The 22,246-nt window shown below is 46.2% G+C and overlaps 1 protein-coding gene across 2 annotated transcripts in view; it reads left to right on the top strand.

The window, feature by feature from the left end:
• The window catches only part of CCDC50 (coiled-coil domain containing 50), a 42,043-nt gene extending 20,976 nt beyond the window's left edge, over nt 1-21,067 (top strand). The window contains exons 4-12 of one of the 2 annotated variants that reach the window (XM_084267741.1): nt 2,156-2,246; nt 4,818-4,935; nt 8,535-9,233; nt 11,016-11,122; nt 11,671-11,715; nt 12,248-12,352; nt 13,234-13,313; nt 14,296-14,393; nt 15,401-21,067. In XM_084267741.1, the coding sequence (XP_084123867.1) occupies nt 2,156-2,246; nt 4,818-4,935; nt 8,535-9,233; nt 11,016-11,122; nt 11,671-11,715; nt 12,248-12,352; nt 13,234-13,313; nt 14,296-14,393; nt 15,401-15,420 (1,363 nt within the window). In that variant the 3' untranslated portion in view covers nt 15,421-21,067. The remainder of the gene's footprint in view (nt 1-2,155; nt 2,247-4,817; nt 4,936-8,534; nt 9,234-11,015; nt 11,123-11,670; nt 11,716-12,247; nt 12,353-13,233; nt 13,314-14,295; nt 14,394-15,400) is intronic. The other variant, XM_084267742.1, reaches the window with a different exon arrangement.
• Nucleotides 21,068-22,246: the final 1,179 nt, after the last annotated feature.

The following is a 22,246-nucleotide window of genomic DNA, read 5'->3' as shown; positions in this document are numbered from 1 at the left end:
CTTCTCTTTGCCTGGAATAAGATGTATTTTAAGCATTTAGCAAGTCAGTTGGTGCTGATGAACTTGGCATCTTAGCTCTGTTCACAGGTGCCAGGGGAACTGGAGATGTGCAATGCTTTGATATGTCTGACCTTTCAAACTTATTTTCTACCTGGATTCATGTCCTCTGAGACTGGAGTCGTAAGGGATCCGCTGTCTTCAGCCCATGGACAGCCAGCTCCCCAGGACGTGTGTGTTCAGCTATAGCTTTGATGGGGACTGTGGTTCCAGGGCTGGTGCCAGGTTTGCCAAGGTCCCTTTTTGTATGGCAAGTTCAAGAGCCAGATTTACTGCCATGTGAGCTCGTGTGCCTTTGAACAGGTCTCTGCTTGGAGTCAAGTGAAACACACACAGACTCACACAGAAAATGCCAGGTTTTATTGCCTGGATGAAAGAAACTGATGTCTAAAGGTGTTTGACCTATTGATAACTCCATCCTGACAAACACTGAAAATCATGAGTGCCTTCCAGGGTGTCTCTGGATGTGGGTCAGTTTATGGATAAATGGCACTGATGCTCTGGGAAAGGGAAGGAAGTTTTATGTTGTGACACTGACTTGGGGTTTGTGTGTGTTAGGGGAAGGGGCATTCCCTTGTAAAATAGGATAATGCCCTATAAATAATGCACAGTACCCAATTGCAGGTCTCCTTCCACAGAGCAGTTGACAGAAATAAAGAACTTTCCCTCCTGTTGCTTGTTTCTTTTTGTTGCCTATGACAGATGTGTTGTATCTTGGTGGCATTTGTCTTCCAAACTCTCTTCTTGTTGCAGTGTCCTTCTGCCCTGCCCTAAGTCACGTCTTCCTCTCAATCTGCCCTGTCTGGTCCAGACAACATGCTGCTTTCCTGGTTTGCTACTGAAAGCACCTGTCTGCACTTAGTGTTTTAAGTCTCTCTGCTTGTATCCTAGACTCCCTTCCAGTCCTCTGCCTCCAAATTTGCTAGGTTACTTATGTTGCGGTCCTTGCCCAAGCCTAGAACTAGTTGCTTCAGCCCATGCAACACAACACTGACATAGCTGAACCTGCTTCTCTTGAAATATTTGCTTGGCTTCTGTAATATGCTTCCATTGCCTATCTGATCATTGTCAGTGTATTCTTGAAAAGACTGTATTCTAATAAATCCCACTCTGTCTGTTGCTGTTCCTATTCTCATGTCCTTCCAGGCCTTGCCTTTCAGTAGTCTTAATTGCAGGGGTAGCCTAGATTGTTTTTTCTGACCTGTTTAGAGATAGTCTTTGGCTCAACAGTGCTGAAAGAGAGACCCTTTCTTCTTAAATTGTGCCTTTTGGGGTTGCTCTAAGGAACTCCTGGCCATTGTTCCATCCTGTTTGCTGGGCATCAGAGCCTGTGGCTGAGTATGGCCTGATTCTTGCAGATGCTTTCTGTATGACATCCATGAAATACAGCCTTCCTGCTCTGTGCACACACACAAAACTCATTTCATGTCTCAGATACTCTGGTATCACTCTCTCTGTCCCAGGTAATGCAGTCTTGTGTTCTTCCCGCATCAGCACTGGCATTGTGATGCTGGGTTCCTCACCCCTGGTTCTGACGCATGTCCCTCTCTTGCCTCTTGGCACTGGTTCTGCTTTGTGTCTCACCTCAGCAGCATTTCTTATTCATTACTGAACTGCCACCTCCAGCCTCCGCTTGGCCTACGTACCACATCTTGCTGTCAGCATGTCTGCACTTTCTCCTTGGCTTTCACATGAAAACTGCTTCCCAGAAACACTGATGTGACCCCTAATCACCTCCTTTGGAAACACGGGTACAACAACCCCCCTTGGCAGAGTTAGACTGTTTGCAGAGGCTCCTATGCACTACCTTGGCCCGTCCTGTGATACCTGCCTGTCTTTGTAGCAAACTGCTGGTGCATCAGACTACTTCTGCTTTATGCTCCAATTGTGAATGTTTTGGGACATATTTTCTAAATGAGGCCAGCAGTAAGTACAGGGAGTCCTGGATCCTGGTGAGGATCTGCAGGCTCTTCAGTAATACTGAGTAATAATTCTTCTGTGTAAATTGAATGATTCTTTAGCTCTCTTATGCCTTTCTCCAGGCTGACTGATGCCTGTGACTTCAGCTGTCTCTAATCCCTGTCTCCTTGCCTTCTAGAGAACGACAGGACTGTGAGTTTGCTCAGGAAATCCAAGTGAAACTGGTATTTGAAGCAGAGCAGCGCCGCAGACAAGAGGAAAAAGACGAGGTAACCTTTAAAACCATGGGGATGGCAGAGCTATTTGTAGCAGCCCTTTCAGTGCGGGCATTTCTGAGGCACTAGCCACAGGAGTTGGCTTGCATGGTCCTCATGGATCTCGGCATGCACAGAGATTTTTGGGGACTCCTGTTACAGGAATAAGATACAGTCGCAGTCCTCATGCTCAGGGGTCACAAGGGTTGTTGATGCCAGTGGCTAGGCTAATGAAGAGGGCAAGTAGTGAGGCCTGTTGATGTGTTCATTGCCACAATGTAGGAAATTTTGATTGTTTATGCATTCTGAGATTTGCATGCTTTCTCAAATGCAGTGTACTACTTTTCCAGGAAATCCTGGGTCATGTTTTCTTCACCTTTGATGCAAAGGCTTCAGCAGGATGCCTAGACCAGCCATCTATCTGTCTCTGGCTTCTCCATTAACTTCCTCCAATTTGGTCCTTTACAACCTGAGCACCCTGTTACAGTTTCTTGCTAGCAGATTTGTGATTTCAGAATATCACTTTGCTGCTCTGGGTTGAGATTGGTCAGTATGGTTTGTTCATCATGTTCAAAGGATTTGGTGTGTTGATCGCTTTGTCAGTCTGCTAGACTGGGTATTCAGGAAAACCACTGAGTGGAGGCATATCTGTGTGTGAGCCTGGAATGTGGCCCCATTTTTTACTACTGATAGTTTCCTGAAAAGTCTGAGTAGACATAAGATGCTCAAGAGGCACATCTGTCTGCCTTTTATCAGGAAGGCAAAGGGGATGCAATGCTGCTCGTGTTGGCTGTGGGACTTTATGTAGAGAGCTGCTAGGATGTCAGCAGTGTGACAACAGGTCCCTGCAACCTCTAAAACCAGTGTTCTGACCACCTTGTGCTGTTGGGAGCAATCTCCAGCTGAACGTGACTCAAAGCAATGAGAAGTCATAAATTTTCTCTCTCATCATGCTGGTACCTGGGAAGCTCCCAAGAGTGGCTGGAGTGTAACTGTGGACTGAGTTAGGCTGCAGCTGGGTAACAAGTTAGGGCACTACTGCCCATCCTTGCGAGAGCTTGGATCGATCCTGCTTCCCTTCCAGGGTGTCGTGTCCCCCCCCAGCATTACTTCTTTTGGATGGGCTCCCGTGCTGATGCAGAACCTGAGCAATGTGAGCAAGGCTGCACAGTGCTCCAGAGGTTTATCAGCTGGCAGAGGGACAAATATCAGAGCCCCTTCTGTAGCCCTTGACACAGCATTTATATGCTCTGGTGTCAGTGGCTAGCAGTGTTATGCCAGTGCTCTGCTAGAGGCAGATCCAGTGAGGGGCACGGGGTTTTTAAATGAGGCGCTAAGCCTACCTTCTTATGAGTCTGGTTTGTAAGAAATGGTTTGTGTGGATTTGCAAGTCCTGAGCTGTCTCAGTCCTGGAGGTAATGTGCTTAAGCCCATGTATTTATAGACTTACTGTACTTGCTAGAAGACAGTAACCTTGTCAGGGAAGGAATTTTTTTTTTTTTTTAAGAGTCTGTGGCATCTGCAGGTGCTTCCCAGAGCTGGTTACTAAACAGATCTGTCTGAATCCCAAAATAGTTTGTACCTGGACACCCATCCAATGTCCTCCAGTGTTGGCTTTGCTCTGGAGGGTGTTGGCTCTTAGTCTGCATTTCAGCGATGCCTTTCCTGCCCTCAGCATACATTTTGCATGTGTGGCTCTGTAAAGGTCCTGAGGCTTAAATAAATAGCATGCACAGGGCTGGCATGCCCTGCTGGCATCTTCCAGCCTCTCTTCCTAGCTTCAGACGGGCTCCGGTGACTCAAAAGCTTCTGGGCCCCAAATGAGTGAGCCCCAGGGAGCTGTTTGCTGTTGCTAAGGCCTTGTTGATCCATTAGTCATCTCGAAGGAAAACCAATTAGGGAAATGGAGTGCTATTCTCTCTGGTCAATCTACCAAAACTGCGGCCGAAGATAAACGGCTGCAGTCCCTGCAGTGCTCCTGCCTTGTGCCGAGTCCTCTCTTCCTAACGTCCCTTTCGATTTTTCTCTTCTTTCAGCCTCTGTCTGTCAAATTGATGCATTTCCCTGCCTGGCATCCTACAGTCCCTGTGAATTACAGCTAGTTTGAAGTGAGTTCATGACTTGCTCTGGGAGCTCCTTTCAGTCAGATGTGCCTTCACCTGGAGACAGTCTTTACCACTGTTTTCCTTTCCTCAGTAGAGTCCAGCAGGGACCTCCAGCCCACTTGTGTGACTTCCAAATCCTCGCTGAAAGCCCAAGACTGCCCATACAGTCCCTTCTGTATTGCTTTGGCCATTAGGGCTTTGCCAGCTTGTGTGCAGGTGAAAGGGGAACCTGCGAGTCTGCTGTGGGATTGGAAGTCAGTGGATAGTCTGGATACTGGTTGCTGAGATGGTCTCTTGTGTCAGCCATAAGTTGGAAGCCCCATCCAATCCCAGGGTTGAATTTGAGACTAACCCTGTTGTTACCATGTCTGAAAAATTAAGCTATCAGGATTTTTACAACTGAATAAAGAAATATAATAAAACCAATCTGGAGATGCTTTTTGAGGGGAGAGGTAATGTTTATTTTCTTCCATCTGTACAGGATATTGCCCGTCTCCTACAACAGAAGGAGCTGCAGGAAGAAAAAAAGCGCAAGAAGCACTACCCAGATGCCCACGGACACGTGGCCTATGAAGACAGCTATTATGCAGAGAATGGAGGTACGTTTCTGCAAGGTAAAGATCCAAGATCCCTGGCAGCACAGGTGAACCTGGTGATCTGCCATCTCCGTTTAAGAGATTTCCCTTATCCTACAGTCCTGCATTCAGCACTGTACTGCTGCATCAGTTTCCAGGGTCAGGATCAGAGTTTATTCTAGAATTAAGGATATACTTATAAAATTCTTATCTGCTTTTTCTTTCTTTAACTTTTGATGTCCTAGAAGATGGCCTAAAGCACAGGGATGGGGGGTGTGGTGTGGGTATGTGTCAAACACACCTACAAGTGCATGTTTTGGAAGGGCTTGCGGGAAAATCAGTAGCTGATGGTACTGATAAACCACAGTTACCTCTGTGTAACACCACAAGTGTGTGGGGGAAGAAACACAGATGCAACTCCACGCTTGTGTTCAAAGAGGAACAGTTTCATGTGCTCGTCTGTGTGCTGATGCAGGTACATGTGTAAAGGAGTGGTTCATGGAACAGTCTTTCAGAAAGAACTTCTTGCAGGTATATATCCAAGCATTAAAATTAGCACAACTGCTGTGAATGACGTACTGAGTGATAGTCATCTCCACAGAATGTCTGCTGTGATTATCATCTGGGACTGTATGTCATGGAAAAGATACGACCCACAGCGCTGTATTGCTTTCTCTTGGTTGGCTTTTGTGATTGAATACAGACCTTTAAATTGGGAGGAGAGAATCAGGGTGCATTTAATTACGGAGCAATGAGGGGATGGCTTTGCTGTGCACTGGTGATGGCTCTTGTGTTCTTTCTTCCAAAAAAAAATAAATGTGGTGGGGAAGAGAGGGGCTGATTCTGATTAACACATTCTGAAGATGAAGAAAAAAACCCTCTTATTTTTCTAATTTTAACATCAATACCGTTAGCCATTTAAAATGTCTTTTATTTGAACTTAGACAAACTATTTTAGTTTCAATTGGAGCAAAGTTCGAGGACAGCCAAGAAAACACAAAGTGCAAAACAGTAACCAAGTAGGAGCTTTGTCATCCCAAGTCCTGCTACATGTACAGAGCTGGCAGAGACTTTGGTCTTGGGGCCTTACAATCAACCCACACAAGTTTTTCAGAATTAAATGGGTCAAGTCCCTGAAAAAATACAGTACAGGTAATAGTGTTGCCATGCACAGATGGAGGACAGGATGGATTTTTATAATGGAAATCAGCCTCTGACTCTGAACTGAGACTGTGGTGTGCATTTGGAGAGCAGAATGTCTTTTGAGTTTGATTTTTCTTCCTGGAATAATCCATAGCCTCAGAGGTGAGGTACAATGTGTTTTTGCTTGACTGTTCATGGCAGTGCTGCTCTTGATCCATGCTCCTTAAAAACTAGAAAGGACTGGAGTGGATTTTGATGCCTGGGTCATCTAGTCCATTATCTGGAGCCTCTTAAATACTTGGGCATCATTACTTGTGAACTTAAACAAAAAAGTGCCCTTGCTTTGTTTGAGTTTTGGTCTGTCTTGAGACTGAGAATAAAAACTTATCCACATCCAGGAGGAATGTGGATTAGGGCTATTGCTCCAAAGCAGTCTGAGCTCTTAAAAAGTGGAAAAATAAACATGGAAAAAAGCAGAGCTCCTCCCAGAGGTGTCTGTGCCATGAAAAACACTTCTGCATTTGCTCAGTCACTTGCTGCTTGAGAGAGGAACGCCAGGACTGAAGGAGTGTTTACACAGCCCCTGCGGAAGGTGCCACAGGAACCAGCACCTGCTGAGGAGTTAATCACCCAGAGATACCCCAAAAGCAAATCTTCTGCTCTGGCTCCCTGGCAGGGTTGTGTTCCCTGCAGTGATTCTTTCCCTGCGCAGCCACACTTTGCTCTTTCGTGATCTCCTGCTCTCTGCTGCTGTATTTATTGAGCTTTCCTTACTGACAAAATTGAATTAATTCTTAGACCCTTATTAGTATTGCTCAAAAACGGCCTCTTGCTTTCAGGCTCTGGTCTCCCTTGGTCAGTAAGTCATTTAGATTGCTTTATTGGATGTTTGCTGTAAAGCATCTGAGTGATCTAAAACTGAACAGAAAAACCAACCAGTTAACAGGAACTGTTGTGGTTAGCCTTATAGTTCTTGGATTTTTAAAAATATACCTGTTATGGATAAAAGTGACATATTCTTGTTTTCAAGGTGGATTTTCTGTAGGCTGTATTTTTGCTGGCTCTGAAGAAGTTTTTTTTTGGTTTTTTTTCTGAATAGAATGACTGGAAGGGAACATTCAATTTTGGTGTGTTAGGTTTTTTCTTGGTTTGGTGTGGTTTTTTTTTCCCTGCCCCTGAAATCTAGATGACTGTAAGGAAGGCATAGCTATTTATTAAAACAGAGTGCAGTTCATGTGCAGTGAAATCTATTTTAAATATTTTTAGATACTGTAAAAACTCTCAGCAGAGGAGAAATTAAGTCTTACAATGCTGTTCTGGTTGGTTTTTTTGGTACAGTTCTGTTTCAAATCAGCCTCTACTTCAAGGCTTTTTTTTTCTTCAGAAATACACCATCATTCTGAGAACCTGCTGTAAGAGATAACAGTTCACTCAGTACAATGACTTTTTTTCTTAGCAAACAGGTTGATTGGAAAATAAATTGATGAGCAGATTGTGTACAGGCAGAGTGATGCATCCTCATAGCTGTGTCAGGCTTATCACTGAAACTAAAAGCAAAGAAAATTTCCACCTGCTTTCTGGAAAGCACGGAGGAAACAACCCTGCCAAGCTGCAGAGTAAGCGGCTTTTCCAGCTACTTTGCTGAGGTCAGGAGCCTGGGTTTTGTGAAGCCTTATCCTGCCCTTAAATTTCTGTAGCCCTCTATTGCAGTCAAAGCCTCAACTTTTATTTAGACAATGAGTAAGTGTGAGCTCTGAAGTTTCTGGGTCTGCAAGAGATAATTGACAGTCTGGTAGAAGATACTTGGATGCTGCAGCTATCCATCATCTTGTTCTTGCTTTATTATAAAACAATAAAATCCCATCCCACTTGTCTCTTTCTCTCCTGCTTTATGTGGGTCTTCCCCCTGTTAGGTGAGGCTGATTTTTTCTGATGAAAAAGCTTTGTGCTTGAAGTCAGGGCAAGGCACCAGTGCTCATAAACCAAACTCCAGCCTGTCCCTCTGCTTGGCCGTTCCTGGCCTTGCACCCTTCTGCCTCCAGCCTCACCTGCATTTCACACCCTTCTTTGCAAGCTGTTCTCTGATGTGTTCAGAATCCTGCTGCAGTGATGTGTCACCAGGAGATGAACTGCTGCTTGGGCTGATTTTCAGCCTCAGTGACATCACATTAAAAGCCTTTCATCTTTGTATTGGCTTGTCTTTATCTTAGAAGGTGCTCAGACGTGCTTTTGGGCTGGACCTGTGCTTTCTGCTCCAGCCCTGCTGCTAGCCAGGCTGCCACTTCACTCTGTGCCCATTACATCCTGCAGACATCACATTCCTGTCAGTCTTCTCTCAGGCCCTGTCGTGCTTTGCCTGCGTTTCCAGCTTCTCCTTGCGTCAAGCTCTGTCATCTACACGCTGTGAGTCTGGCCTTGCTGAACCACCGTTAACCCCACCACCACTAACCTGCTTGTTGTTTGTCCCCCTCATTGCTCAGAGCACCCCCGGGGTGACCCCAGAGAGCAGGTTTCTGAGCCTCATGGGGCACGCAGTGGTGACAGGCGCACGCATCGGCAGAGAGAACACCGAGAAGCACCCTCGCCTCTGTCCAGTGCCACTGACCACAGGCATTCCACCCTGGAGGATCGTCGGTGGTCTCCTCAACCAAGTAGGGCTATCAGTGGCTATCAGGAATGGAAATCAGCCGGTCAGGGAAGGTCCAGGAGACATCCCAGCCTTGACCTGGAAAGAGGGGCTGAGCACGGTGCCTATGACCACAGCAATAGCTGGGAGCTGTGTGAGAGGAGAACACCTGGCAGGGAGAAGGCTTGGAGACCTCTCAGTCTTGATCTGGAGTCAGAGCATGGACTTGCAGACCAGGCACGGCGCAGCAGAAAGCCACCGAGGCAGGATGGAGAGAAGCACTTGCCTCTTCTTGAGATGGAACTGGAGGCTGAGCAGGAGACCTGGCATCGGGGTGGCAGCCAGCTGGTGCGCCCTGAAAAACCCAAATCTCATCATCAGGGCCAGTCATCACACAGGACAGTGCGTGAAGAGAGGCTGCGTGATGCTGAATCTAGACATGATCATAGGAGGGGTGAGGAGAGAGACTGCAAAAGGGCAGGACACAGGAGGCATTCCCCCTCCCCACACGCTGTGACCCAGGGGAAGTTTGGAGATTGCCAGCGAGACTCAGGTAACAGGGTGATGGGGAAGGTGTTACATGTGTGTGTGGACGGACCTTTGTGCACCTCATCCTGTTGTCTGAAATCTATGGTGTTTCCTTTGAAAATGCTTATTTCAAATATCCACCTGTAACGTGTGCACAGTGAATTCTGCTCAGGTTTCTCCCTTGTTTAGTGAGATTCTTTTCATCTGTTAATGTTCTCGCTCTGTTTATTTCCTGATGGGTTCTATGGTATCAGAGAGGATGAGTAAGAAGGTATTGTTGGAACTGGTGCCCTTGGTGTCCCGCGTTTTTAAAAGCAAAACAAAACCCCAACAAAACACACACAAAAATTAAAAACAACCACCCAAACAGCTTTTGTTTTCATGATAGATTTTGTGCTGTGGTCTTCTTGCACAGGAGAAAAACAAATAAACAAAACCCCATATGTTATGATTACACTTGTATTTTGTTGATATGAAATGCAGGGCTGTGAGGACAACTTGCTTAAGCACTAACAAGTCAGCAGTTTCCATCTACTTGCTGTTCAGAATCCTGCTGGCAACATAATCAGTTCACTTTGGGCGAAGTGCCATGGTGGCACTGTGTCCGACTGGGCTGTGAGAGATGGGGTTCTTGTCAAATTCCATACAAGCAGATCATCCTGGGAAATTTTTACCTGTTCTTGTGCAGTAATACTCAAGGACTGGTGGGCTTTATGATCCAGATCCATCTTTCTGCTTGTAAAAGCAGTGAGTAGGAGTTTAGAAACTTGGCTCTAGGTCTGCACAGTGTGGGAAACTTGTGCTTTTAACCATCTAACTGGTCTTCGCTTGTGTAAGGTGGGGGTGGTTATGTGTGTCTGTCCCTGAAGAGTCTGGGGGAATTACTCTTCGTCTTCATCATGTGGAAGTTTTATTCGGGGAAGTAGGTGTTTGTCAGGTCTTTATATGTAACCAGTGGGTTGTGATTTGCCCTGATTCAGTGTCGGTCCGAGTGATTTGGTATCCCATTACATTGAGACAAAATATCCAGAAGCTGACATCATGTTCCTGTGGGCTATGGTCATGGTGGGCTTTGTGCTGCCCTGTGTGTGGGCAGAAGTGATGTGGAAGTAACATTTATTGTTGTCTTCTAAGCAAATGAAGCTGGGCACCAGTCGGTGTGCAAAGAAAGCTTAGCCTTGGGCTGGCCAGCAAACAATTCCTGGAAATGTACTTTTATTCTTTGCAGAGGTAATACTGTACAGGAGCCTGTTCTCAAGCAAGAGCTGAACCTTGCATGAACTTCAGAAATGTTTGCTTTGCTGTTTCCTCACTGTGAATTCATGGGTCAGCCCAAGGAAGAAATTGTCCAAAACTTTATGTGAGCTTGTCCTGGGCAACTTTTTCAGCCTGTGCCACTCCAGCGGAGTGTTCAGAGACTCTGCTGCACTCGTAGCAGATGTTGGGCTGCTCTCTGCTGCCCAGCTGTGCCATCTAGTTAATTGATGCAGAATTTAAAATAGAGTCCTTTGCTAGGATTGCTGTGTCATCAAAGACTGCTTCAAGGGGCACAGCCTCTTCTGCCGCATAGTTGGGTTTGTCATATAAGACGTGGTGTATCAGGGAGATTTTTCTGTGCACACAGAAATATCTAAAGTGTGTGCTGCTCTGAAGGTACTCTGAAACCAGCAGTCCAGCAGATTTGCAGTCATGGTCTCTGCTCCCCTTGAGTGGGGCTTCTGCAGGTGGCTGAGGAGATAGTGGTGATTTCCTTACAAACGCATATGGAAAATAGTTGAGTTGATTGTTTTCCCTCTGAATTCTGTAGGTGCTAAGCCAAGGGGGACAAAGCAAGCCATGTATGACATGCCCCGAAGGGAACAGGAGTTGTCTGATGCGGAGATTGCTCGGAAGCTGCAGGAGGAAGAGCTTCTGGTAAGTAGGGAGGATGCATTAGGCAGTGGAAGGAGCTAAGGTAACCAGTGGGGACAACTTTAATTTGCAAAGTTTTCATATATATGTAGTAGTGTCTTTAAGACCAAAGGTCTTACTGGTGCATTCTGGTGATTACCTTTGTCTCCAGTACACACGCTTATGGAGTGATAGCTGGTATTCAGCCACTAGAGCCTTATTTTCTCAAACAGCACCCAAAACTTAAACAACAGAAGCAGAATGATATTAAATTAATGTCTCCAGGCAGGTAAAAATGGCATGTTGGTCAGCCCAGAAGTGAGACAAGTCAGTGCCCATCTTTGAGAGAGAGAGTGCAGGGCAATGGCAGATAGATGAGGGCAGATAGATGAGGGTTTGCTGTTGGGTTGTGAGGTAAGTATTGAGCTAGTGAAGTATATTTTGAGAGAATGGTGGTGTATTTGTATGGGCACCTACATGCCCTGCTCAGTAGGTTAATGGGTATGAATATTCCAGAACTGTTACTCTTTTGTTGATGTTTTTTTCCTACCCCATCGTTTATTTTTCCCCAGGCTAACGAGGCAGATCAAAAGGCAGCTCAAGTAGCCCAAGATGAGGTGAGCAAGAAGCCAGGCATATTTGATGTTCCTTTACTTGTGGTAACTGCTAAACCCCACTTGTCCTTACGGACCCTGTAATTGTTTCTGTCCTTGTAGGGAAGCTGAAGTCTCCAGTGGGGGTTTGCTCCTAGCTGGTTCTCGCGTACATGCTCAGGCTGGCCAAGCAGGGAGTTGTGCTTCCTGTTGCAATCATGGCAGAAGAAGGAATTTCATGGCTGTGTATGAACATCTCTTATAACTGAGGCCCAAGCAAGACTGATGGTGTGAAATGAATGCCCTCACAAAGGAAAGGGGATAAAGGGCAGAACGGCTCAGCAAATGCAGCTCTGGCAAATCAGGGATTTGCTGGTGGTGCTGCACGCAGTCAGTCTTAATTCTGCACTGTCACTTGATTTCTGATCACAGATGGGAGGAATCCTGGCTTTGCACCCTTCCCGTTCAGCAGCTGTCTGTAGGAAAGTGTTTAAATAACTCAAACCCACAAGAGCAGGAAAATTGTCTGACACACACTCTGTATTTACTCTGTTAGGAAATTGCCCGACTCTTGATGGCCGAGGAGAAAAAGGCTCTCAAGAAAGGGAAGGAGAGAGAAAAGTCCTCATTCGAAAAGAGAAGGCACGATCAAGACTGGAAGGTATGTCAAGCTTCATGAGGCAAAGTGCTATAATGTTGTTCCCATTTTCAGAGGGAAGTGAGGGTGTGTGGTGAGAGCAAAAGGAATGATGCAGAACCTTGCATCCAAAAGGTCTTTCCTGCATGTTCTTCAGCTGCTTCCCAAGCCTTTTGGTGGGACCTCCTTGGTTAGATGCTCTTTGGCTTCAAGCAAGGTAAACCTTGGGCTCTGGCCTTGGAGGTTGGCCCTGGGTGTCACAGCAACTTGTGGCCTCCCTCAAGCACTCTCAGGCACCCTGGTGCAGGGCCTTCCCTCTGTTGAAATCCTAACTGTAGCAATAACAGCAGTACTTGGCTCTGCTTGTGCACTGCGGGTGTAAGGACAGTGCAGCTGCTCCAGTTGTCACTCTGCTCCTTAATAGAATTGGCTCTATAATGAAGTGTATCAGGCCTAGTTTTTTATAAGAGTGATGCTAGAGAGGCTTGGCCAGCCAATGTGGAAAGTGATAGGAAATCAATTCCAGGGACTGCACTGCTCAGGTGCCACAGGAAGTGTTGTGTTAATCTTGGGGCTGGTTGGAGGTAGCTCTGTTTTCTGCCTCCTTGCTGTGTGTGAGTGCTTGCAGGAGCACAGCTGCGTGCAGCTGGTCCCTCATGCTCAGCACAGCCATGCGCACGATCACACTCACTGTGTTTGACCCCAGCTTTGGGAGGAGTCCCCCAGCACTGTCTCATATTTAGAATAAAAATTGAGTTTGGCTCTGCAAGGCAGAGTTCCATTTACTGGCCACTGGTTCTGATACTGACCTGTGAAAGGGCTGCATGGAGCTGTGGCAGCCTCAGTGTGCTGGCTGACATCTTGTAAGGCACACAAATGAACTACTTCCCTTTCTTCCCTGTCAGCATGATGCGAGCGAGTCCGCACGGTCAAGGTCAAAAGAAGGGCCTGAAACTCAGAGGCACAGAGGCGACAGGTCTTCAAGGTGAGCTTGAACTGGCTGGTAAAAACAGGGAAATGCAGTTGGGAAGCTGCTTAGAAGCTGAGTGCTAAGGAGGAGTTGTGGGGTGACCAGCTTGACCCACCTGCAAGGGGCTTAGTAAAAAGCAGAGGCTTTAGCACTGGGAAGAGATGGAGGGCATAGAGCTCATGAGGTGTTTGGTGACATGCGTCACTCGCTCTGCTCATGGCATTTGTCTGTATTGGTCTCCCTGCCTGATGGAGATTGATGAGCTTGTGCAGTGACATTTGTTAAATGGCAGAGAAGCATTGAGAGGGTTAAAGAGCTTTTGGGGATGTTAAACCAAATGTCATCTCTGGGCAGGAAGCAGTAATCACGATGCGTTTGCACAGCTGATCCCTTGGGTTCCTGCTCCCCAGTTAAGCCCTGTATACTGCTCCCATTGCTGTGTGTGAACACCCCCCTGCAAGAAAGGATGTTGTGCTTTGGGGCACCTCATCCTAGAGCTGCTGGGCCTAGTGCTGCTTCTGAATCACTTGGTACCTGCCACTGTTGTGAGGGACCTGGAAGCGACCCCAGTGGCTTTGATTTCCAACCCAGATATAAGCCTAAAATTTCATGTGGAATTTGCAAGGGAAATAACAAATGAGATATGCAGGTGAAGACTGAGAGGGATCTTATTAAAATACTCTGGGGTTAAAACTGGGTAAGCATTAAACACTTCAAAATGTTGCTTGAGTGGGGTTTGCCTCAAACTTCACAGTGGAAATTCTTTGTTGCCCAACAGTCTGAAAATGGTCCATAAGCAGTGGTAGTAAATACTGTGCATTTCTCACTGCAGTAACAGTAAGGGACTGTGTGGAGCTGATCTGCAGGTGGGAAGCCTGGGTCAGACACAGTTTACATCAAACTGATATGGACAGAGCAGACAGCTGAGAGTTTGCTTCTGCCACGCAGTTCTGCCTTTGAGCTTTTTCCCCAACACTTTTCTCACTGCGCTCTGCAGGTCACAGCCTGTCCTCGATGACTTTGAACACACTCGATATTACACGAGCCAGCCAAGCCCCTTGCGCCAGACCCCCAGACTGGAGCACTCTCCTAAAGGTAAGATCAAGCCCATATTGCTCCAGCACTTGGGTTATTGTGGGCTGTTTCCCTCAAATAACCAGCCTGCAGGACAAGACCTTTGAAAGAGGGGTGCTAATGGAGAGGAGGAGTGGGTATTATTGCCCCAGCACGCAGATGATGCTGTTCAGTGTTCAAGAGATTAAAAAGCTGAGTAGGTTTGCCTTGAGTTTGTCAAAGTGCTCTTGTTTGTCCTCTGTGATCTCTTAATGATGAATGACTGTAAACCCAAGCAGCAAATGAAGGAGAAATAACATGAAGACAGTGACATGATGGATTTTATGTGACTCAGTAGTATCAAACAATCCAATACAAGATAGAACCTCACAGTATCACCTGTCTGGCTGGTGGACAGGATGATCAGACAGAAGCTTGTCCTGAGAACAGGCTTGTTTTTGTTTCAGTAGCATCTCAGCACTGCCTTGTTGGCTCGTTTCCCACTAAGCACAAGAGCAGTGGGGTTTGTGTTGCCCTCCCCATTTTTTTAAATCCAAATGGCAGATATCTGAGCTATCTGTATAGAGTCTTTGGGGGAGGAAGGGGGCAGCCAGAGTTTGATTCCATTGCTCAGACTTTTTTCCAGCCCCACTGATGGTGACTTAACTGCAGGCAGTTAATTTCCCAAGCTTTAAAGATGAGGAAGCTCTTGGATTCTAGCTTCATCAGGGAAGCTGGAGAATGGCTGGTATTCATGTATTCTCTAAGCTCAGTGTTTGTTCCACTTTCTTGAATGAGAAAGTGGCTGCAGTGCTGTTCATAGCCTAGAAGAAATGCAAATGCCTGCCTGTCTTGTGCACCTGTCTGTCCTTTTGCTTGTGTGAAGTAATGGACAGGTCCCCTTTTACCATTTGACTTTACCAGTACCCTGGAAGTCACACAGGTGCCCAAGAGGGCAGGACAAGTACAAGGTGACCGCAGGTGGTATTTTCTTCACCAGGACCTATCCTTACAGATTTTTTTCTTTTCTTTCTCTTTTTCCTTTGCAGGTTCTCGTAGGAAGCAGTAACCTGTGCTAGCCTTTGCTTTGGTACTGACTCTTCTGTAGCAAACATTACTGGAATTGCCAGGCAACTTTCTCAGTTCCTTACCCAGTGGGAGGTACACCCTCCATGCCCAGGATCTCCTCTTTAAGTGTCACCGTATTAATAGGGAACACTTGTTTCAACTTCTTACTCATATGTGATCACTTAAGCAGGGCAGTATAATCTAGCCACCAATGAGCTGTGTGAATCTACTAGCTGATTTAAGAGCTCCCCCTTATATTGTTTTGCAGCTTTCCTCTTATTTTTAAGCTTTGGCTGGTGCTTCGACAAATGTGTGCACAGGGAGGGAAGTCCAAGAAATGAGTTGGGTTATGGCAGTGCAACAGAAGGTCAGAAGTACAAGTCCTTTCCATATTAGGTTGACTTACCAAAAGAGTTATAAGAGGAAATGTGTTTCTTCCTGTGCTGGATAAGACAGCTAAGCCAACCTGACAGAGTCATGCTAGCTTGCAGAAAGGAGAAACCATCTTCATAACAAATACAAGCAAAAGCCAAATCCTGGAACTTGAAGAAGAAATTGCTTGTAGAACAAAATTTACCTTGTGTATTTCTTTCTAGGGTTTTCAGCAGTTTGGGTAAAGTATGTATCCAGGCATTTAGCTCCAGGATATAGGGTAGAACAGTTAAGAGGATATAATATTTCAGCTGAAATTAGACCTTGTGTGTATGACATGCTGCGGAGTTGATGAAGCTGTGAGTTGTGAATTGGGAAGAGTCCCAGAAACAGATTTAAATGCCCGAAGGGACCTCTGTGGTCACCTGCTTTGAGCTTTGTCGTGGTAGAAGCCAAGGAATCTCACTGGAGCCAGGCAGGAACTACTGTAACACTTAGTTCAGTTGCTGATGCATTTAAGCACAATGTCATATGTTTCCATGATGTGCAGGTTCAGACCCAGGTCTGAAGGAGGGCCATATGGGCATTGAGCACTGAATCCAACACCTACCACTACAGAGTAGACACACAGTGCTGAACCATGCAGTGTCTGTGCTGACTGCCTCCCCTCTGCAGTGTTCCTGTCCAGCACCCAGGCAGATTCCAGTTCAGGATAAAACTATTACTCTCTAGGGCAGAGCAGGGTTTGCAGCAATAAGTTGCCTGCACAGATTTGCCCATGCAGTGATTTGTTTTTTTTATTTATCTTATTCTGTTCTTTCTGGTGGCTTGGTTCCCTCTGCTCTTTGAACATCACTCTTCCCTTGTACAGACGTGGGAATTCTTTTGTTAATTTTTTTTAGTCATTTTTTGAAGTGCATTTTTAAATTGCAAAACCGACCATCTGAACACTGGTTTGGAGTCTGTTCATCCAGTACAGGCTGGTTATTAATTTTGGCAGACTAGTTCACAGCAGCAAAGCCTGGCACCACTGCCCCTGCAGCCTGGCTTCCTTATCACCTGGCACCAATCTGCCCTACCATGCTCTTCTGCTGAGGAACAGCCACGATTCTGCTGCTGGGTTTGCTGAGGGAGGCAGAGCTGTGACTCTGCTCACCCTCACAACCAGTCTGTGTGGGAAAGTAGCTGTAGAGCTCTGCAGAGCTTTGTGAAGAGCACGTGCTGGTATGGAGCACCAGTAGGAAACTGGAAGAGATTGTGGCTCTCCGCTCTTGCACTGTGCATAGTTGAAGCCCCAGGGAAGCTGTAGTAGGGCTTTGCACTTGGCTGTTGTCCTTGGTCAGGATAGTTACTGAGGCAAATCAGTAAGAAGACAAGGCAACTTCTTCACATAAGTTAGGAGGGCACGATTAATACCACAGCACAAGCCTGTGCTTTGCCTTGACAAACAACTCAAACCCATCTCCTACACCCACTTACTGGTGAAGAACCAGTTAACCCCTGATAGACCTCTGCTCCAGACAAGCACTAGCCAGAAGTGTTGTAGCATAGGAATCTCCGCACTGGCAGCATCCTGTTAGCTGCATACCCTTGCTTCCAGACCGTGAGCTTGCTCACCTGCTTGAACCCTTAAGTGATTTGTGAGCTCTTGCTTGCTGCTGCTTCTCAGGAAATATCCCAGCCAGTGGCTAGATTTTACTGTCCTCTCCTTGTTCCCTCTTCTAGATCCATCTCTGTCCATTCAGAAGTGTTAATGTTGTTTTAAAGGATCTGAAAAAAGAAATCCAACGTAGACCATATATTTTCTTTTTATAATTTGATAAGTTGGGCCAATGTGGCAACTTTGTCTGCAGTGATTTATTTTGTAAAATATTATTTTTGTATCTTATGTCACAGTCAGGATTTCTACTGCTGAAAATGCCGTTATTTTTTTTTCTTTGGGTTTTTCCCCTCCATTGCCATCAGAGTATTTGTTGTGAAGTGGATGCCTGGTGGGGTTTATGAACTAATACTTTCTACAGATACCCCAGTCCGGGCCCTGCTACTTGTATCACCTGGTGCACTTGTGAAAATTGGGTGGGGAGAAATCCTGCCAAATCAGAAAGTGGTTGTGCTTTGTACTCACTGTGCACGGGTAAAAGGTCACCCTCTGCATGTGGCAAGGGGAGATCACTAACTGGGAATTCAGCCTTCCTTGGGCCTCTGTGATGGGCTTTCTTGTGCCACAGTTGGCTCATGTGTGACTTCTGTCTGCCTTTAATCAGCAAAGTCATGAAGGCCTTGAGCCCTCTGACATTTGATGAACCTGTTACCAAGTTGTTAGCTTCAATGGGAGTGAGTGGAAATCATAGGAAAGAAAACTGGTTGATTTTGTTTGGAAGCTGGGTAAAGTCTGTGAACCCCTCAGTGCCTACTCTGTGGAGCTGTGAGGTCTCCTTAATGGCCTCCTTGGGCCAGCCAGGCTCTCCAGCCAAGGCACCAAGAAACAAGTGCCCAAGGAAGGGATACCAGGACTGTCTGCTGCTTCCTTGGATGCTATCAGGGAGTGCTGAATGCTTTATGGACTGCTTTGCTCTATACCTTCCCTTAGTCCTTATCACTTTATTCTTACTCCCTACCTTTATTCCTCTGCTGTCTCTTGCAAGTGTTTTCCTGTAGCCCTTATGAAAAGGGGGCCCTGAGGTTTTGTTAGAAGGAGCTGACGTTTATCTCCAGAGAGGGGGAAATGCTGCAAGTGGTAGTTTGGAAAGCATGTAATTAATGAGGTATGAACAATTGCTCTTCTAATATCCTTTGTGGGCCTCAGCAGTCAGCAGGTTAGAGACTTCCTGAGGCAAAGGTTGCAGCTGGACTTGCATATTTCCCTAACTGCTTTGGGAAAGAGATTCCATGGTCCCATTCAAGTCAACAAGATCTAAGATCATAGATGAACAGGGAGCCAATTCTTCTTGGGGCTCAGCAGCTACAGTTCTGCTGAGAGTCTGGAAGATGCAGCTGTGTAGGTGAGATGCAAGGTCAGCACTTTGCCTGTGTGTCCCTGGAAAGAGGCACGATGAAGTTGATCTTTTTAAAAGAAACAATTAGAGCAATATTTCCTTTCTATGACAGAAAAATGTTGAAGTAACTATTTTTCTCTTGTCTTCTCTTGCTGAGTTTCAGTAGCTTTGCCTATGGTTTTGCTCTGGATTTAACAGTCCCTTGCTGGGACCCCTGCCCGGGTCATTCAGGTCTCTTTGTGTCTCTGGGCATAAACAAGGCAACAGGCGCCACGTGGGAAACTCATCACCATAAAATCCTGGCACTTCCTAATCCCCACAGTAGGCACACCTCACCAGCAGGAGCTCTCCCCACCTCCTCACCTCCGTCCGAAGCACAATGGTCTGCAGAAGAGAGAGAGGCTGGGCGAACCCGAGCGATCGTGCCTTACACGCAGGGATACTCGATGTCTTCAGCAGGCCGGTCTGAGTCACCTTGCTATGAAATCGTGTCTTAACGTGGACTGTACAGCTTCCTGCAGCGAGAAGTGGCTGTTGTCACGTGGATAGATTCAACTGGCTAATCTCATCTTTTTTTTTTGAAGAACTTTGTGGGTTTGAAAGTAGGGGCTGGGAAAATATCAGCTGTTAGGGGATAGATGAAGTCTCATCATGGAATTTCTTCCCTTGGGGGGGAAGGACAGAAGTTACAAATGCTGCAGACTGCTTCACTCTGTAAAAGGGATCGTGTATGTACAGTATTTTTATATCTCTGCATTCCTACCTGTCAGGATTTGAATCAGGATGAGTAACATTCTCTTACTTAAGGGGGGAGGAAAAAAGGATTTTTATTTTTACAGTGCTAGACCTTTGTGCATTTTTATTTTGTGCCAAATTACAGCCACTGTTACATTCTAGTGTTTTCATTCAGTTTATTGCTATTGATCAACCTGTATATTATATATTTTTTATTATCAAGGTTATTATTTTAATTCATATTAACCTGTATGCAAACTAACTGTGGGTTGCTAATTTATATATATGGGGAGTACTTGGAGACAGTCTGAGGATTCCCCTACTTAGTTTACACTTGTAATCTAGCGCAGCCTGTCTGTGAACCTCATCGCTTCTTTCACAGAATGATCTCCTGGGTGTCTTGTCACCCTGAGCAGATCACTCCTGTCATTCCTCCAGGCATCACTGACACTGCCAGGCTGCGAGAGATGCGATAGGAAACAAAGCACAGCTTGTAGCAGGGACTGGTGGGTCACCGAGCACTCTGCTGTCTGCTCCTGGCAGTGATGGCATGTGGGGTGCTGCAGCAGGAATTCCTGTCTGGAGCTGACTTTGAGGGTTACTCTGCCCAAATCCAGCCCCAGCTGATGGGTAGTTTTGGTTTTGCAGTCGCTTTGGTAGGGGGGTGTGATATATAGAGCTGAGGCACAGCAGTATGTACCGCAAGTACTTTTTCTTGTTGTTGCAGAGGACAGGCATAAGCCTACAGAGATCCCAGTTTACAGTATGTTCCGCAGCGCACTCCTGGCTGTGCAGCACTGTCCTGGAGGCTCTGGCTGTGCTGCACACAGGTGCCCCTTGGACTGCTATGCCCAGCTTTGGCTGCAGGATGTAGGTTTTGTGTTGAGAAGCTGCACTGCCCTCAGCTTCTGGGCTGGAGATACCATCAGCCACCTCCTCCCTCTGAGTAGCACAGGGATGAGGCTTAACTGTGCAGTTTGGGCTCTTCCAGGAGAGCCTCAGAGAGGACAGTGTCACACACAAACGAGTATTTTCTACTCCACATTAAACAAGTTCCACTGTATCAGTGTTCACTCCAAGTAGACTCCACGGCGTGTCTCCAGCTGCACGTGTGCACTGCAGTGTAGGTAACTGCCTCGGAGGAGTGACTGCAGTTGTCTCATTTTGCTCTTCAGGATAAACTTTCAGCCTGTTGAATCTAAATATTAGCCATGCGATGAGATGGGTTAGTCAGAAGGCTTGAATTCTTCCGAGCTGCAAGCAGACCCTGCGTGGTAACAGCTAATCCTTACACACAAATCGCGCACTGAGAATAACCTGTCTATGCAAGCCTAAGTTGTCTTTATTATCTTATTTTTGACTCTTCACTCTCTTTAAGTTTATCAGGTTTGGCATAGAACTTCTGAATGACATTTAACCAAAGTATCATGTCTCTGTGTGTATAGCATGTTTTGCTTCATATTCCTGAATTTTCATTGAATGTAAAGGGAACGTTGCCTTGTGTCATCTTGTTCAATAAACCGCTGTATTTTGTTATCCACCACATCCTCCTGTCCCTCCGTGTGCTTTTCTGGGAACACTGAAATGGGTTACACAAGAGCAGGAGAAAACAACACTGTTTCCACCCTTGGCTGCAGGAGCTTAGCTGCTTGTACCGATAATTATGTTCTTCCACTGTAATAGATGTAGCAAACCAACAAATTTATATTTAATTTGATTATTTTGTGGTCAGAGATGGAAAAAAAGCTGTGTAATATCTTGGAAAGGATCTGGACTGTTTCATTTCCTGAGTGTGTGAGACTGAAAAATAAAGCACTGTTAATTATTTGCAAGGCTAGGATACTTTTCTCCTTTGTTATCAGAGCTTTTGAGTTTGCCAAAAGCCTGTTTGAAGCTTCCTGAGACCAGCTCCCGTGTACAGCGGTGAGACGGAAGGCAAGAAGGAAACATGGCAAATGCCCTGTGATGCTCAGGATGTAGCCAGGTGCAGCCCAAATGTGAGCAGACATGAAGCTATTTCCATGTCACAAGTTCAGCTGGTTACAGAACATGCTACAATAAAGGAAAGCTGCTACGTATCAACCCCAGATCTTGAGTCTAAACTTTAAAACCTTTTAAAATGTTTGTTTATTTGTTTCTCTCTGCTTGCCAAGTAAAACCATTGCATGGGGGAGCAGAAAGCCCCCTCTCACCTCACAACTGGGTCCATAAAGTTGGCCCTGCATGGGCCAGGAGCTTTACTTCCCTAGGGGCTGGGTTGGCCATGCAGTGCTCCTGACTCTAACCAAGTTCAGTTTTGGCTTGGTTAGGGGCTGTGTCACAGTGCCACCCCAGTGCTTTCAATTGCCTTTACAGCTTTACCTCCTGGCAACTCTATCTGAGTCCCTCAGGTATAAGTAGAGATTGGAGGTAGGGACCAGCAAACCAGAAAATTAGAAATACTCTTGACAGGCTAGCAGTGGAAGAGGCTGGTTGTATAAACAGGGCACCTGGAAGTGCCAAGGGCCCTGCCAACTTCAAATTTATTTTAGCCTCTTGTCTGAAGTGACTGGGCTGGGCTGTTTTCTTTGAAAGGCTTCTTTCATGCCAGCCTTGGCTCTTAGCTAAGCATTGAGCTGTGGTGGGAGGGGTGCCAGCTGGAGCCCTGAGTAGTATCTTTCACCTGCTGCAGGGTGTGCACACTGTATGTGGGAGCCACAAAAGGGATATTGTGGGACTTCTTTT

Source organism: Gallinula chloropus, assembly GCF_964237585.1.
Source record: "Gallinula chloropus genome assembly, chromosome: 8".
Classification (NCBI taxonomy): domain Eukaryota; kingdom Metazoa; phylum Chordata; class Aves; order Gruiformes; family Rallidae; genus Gallinula; species Gallinula chloropus.
Note: the sequence above shows the minus strand (reverse complement) of the source record. Positions and strands in the feature narration are given on the sequence as shown.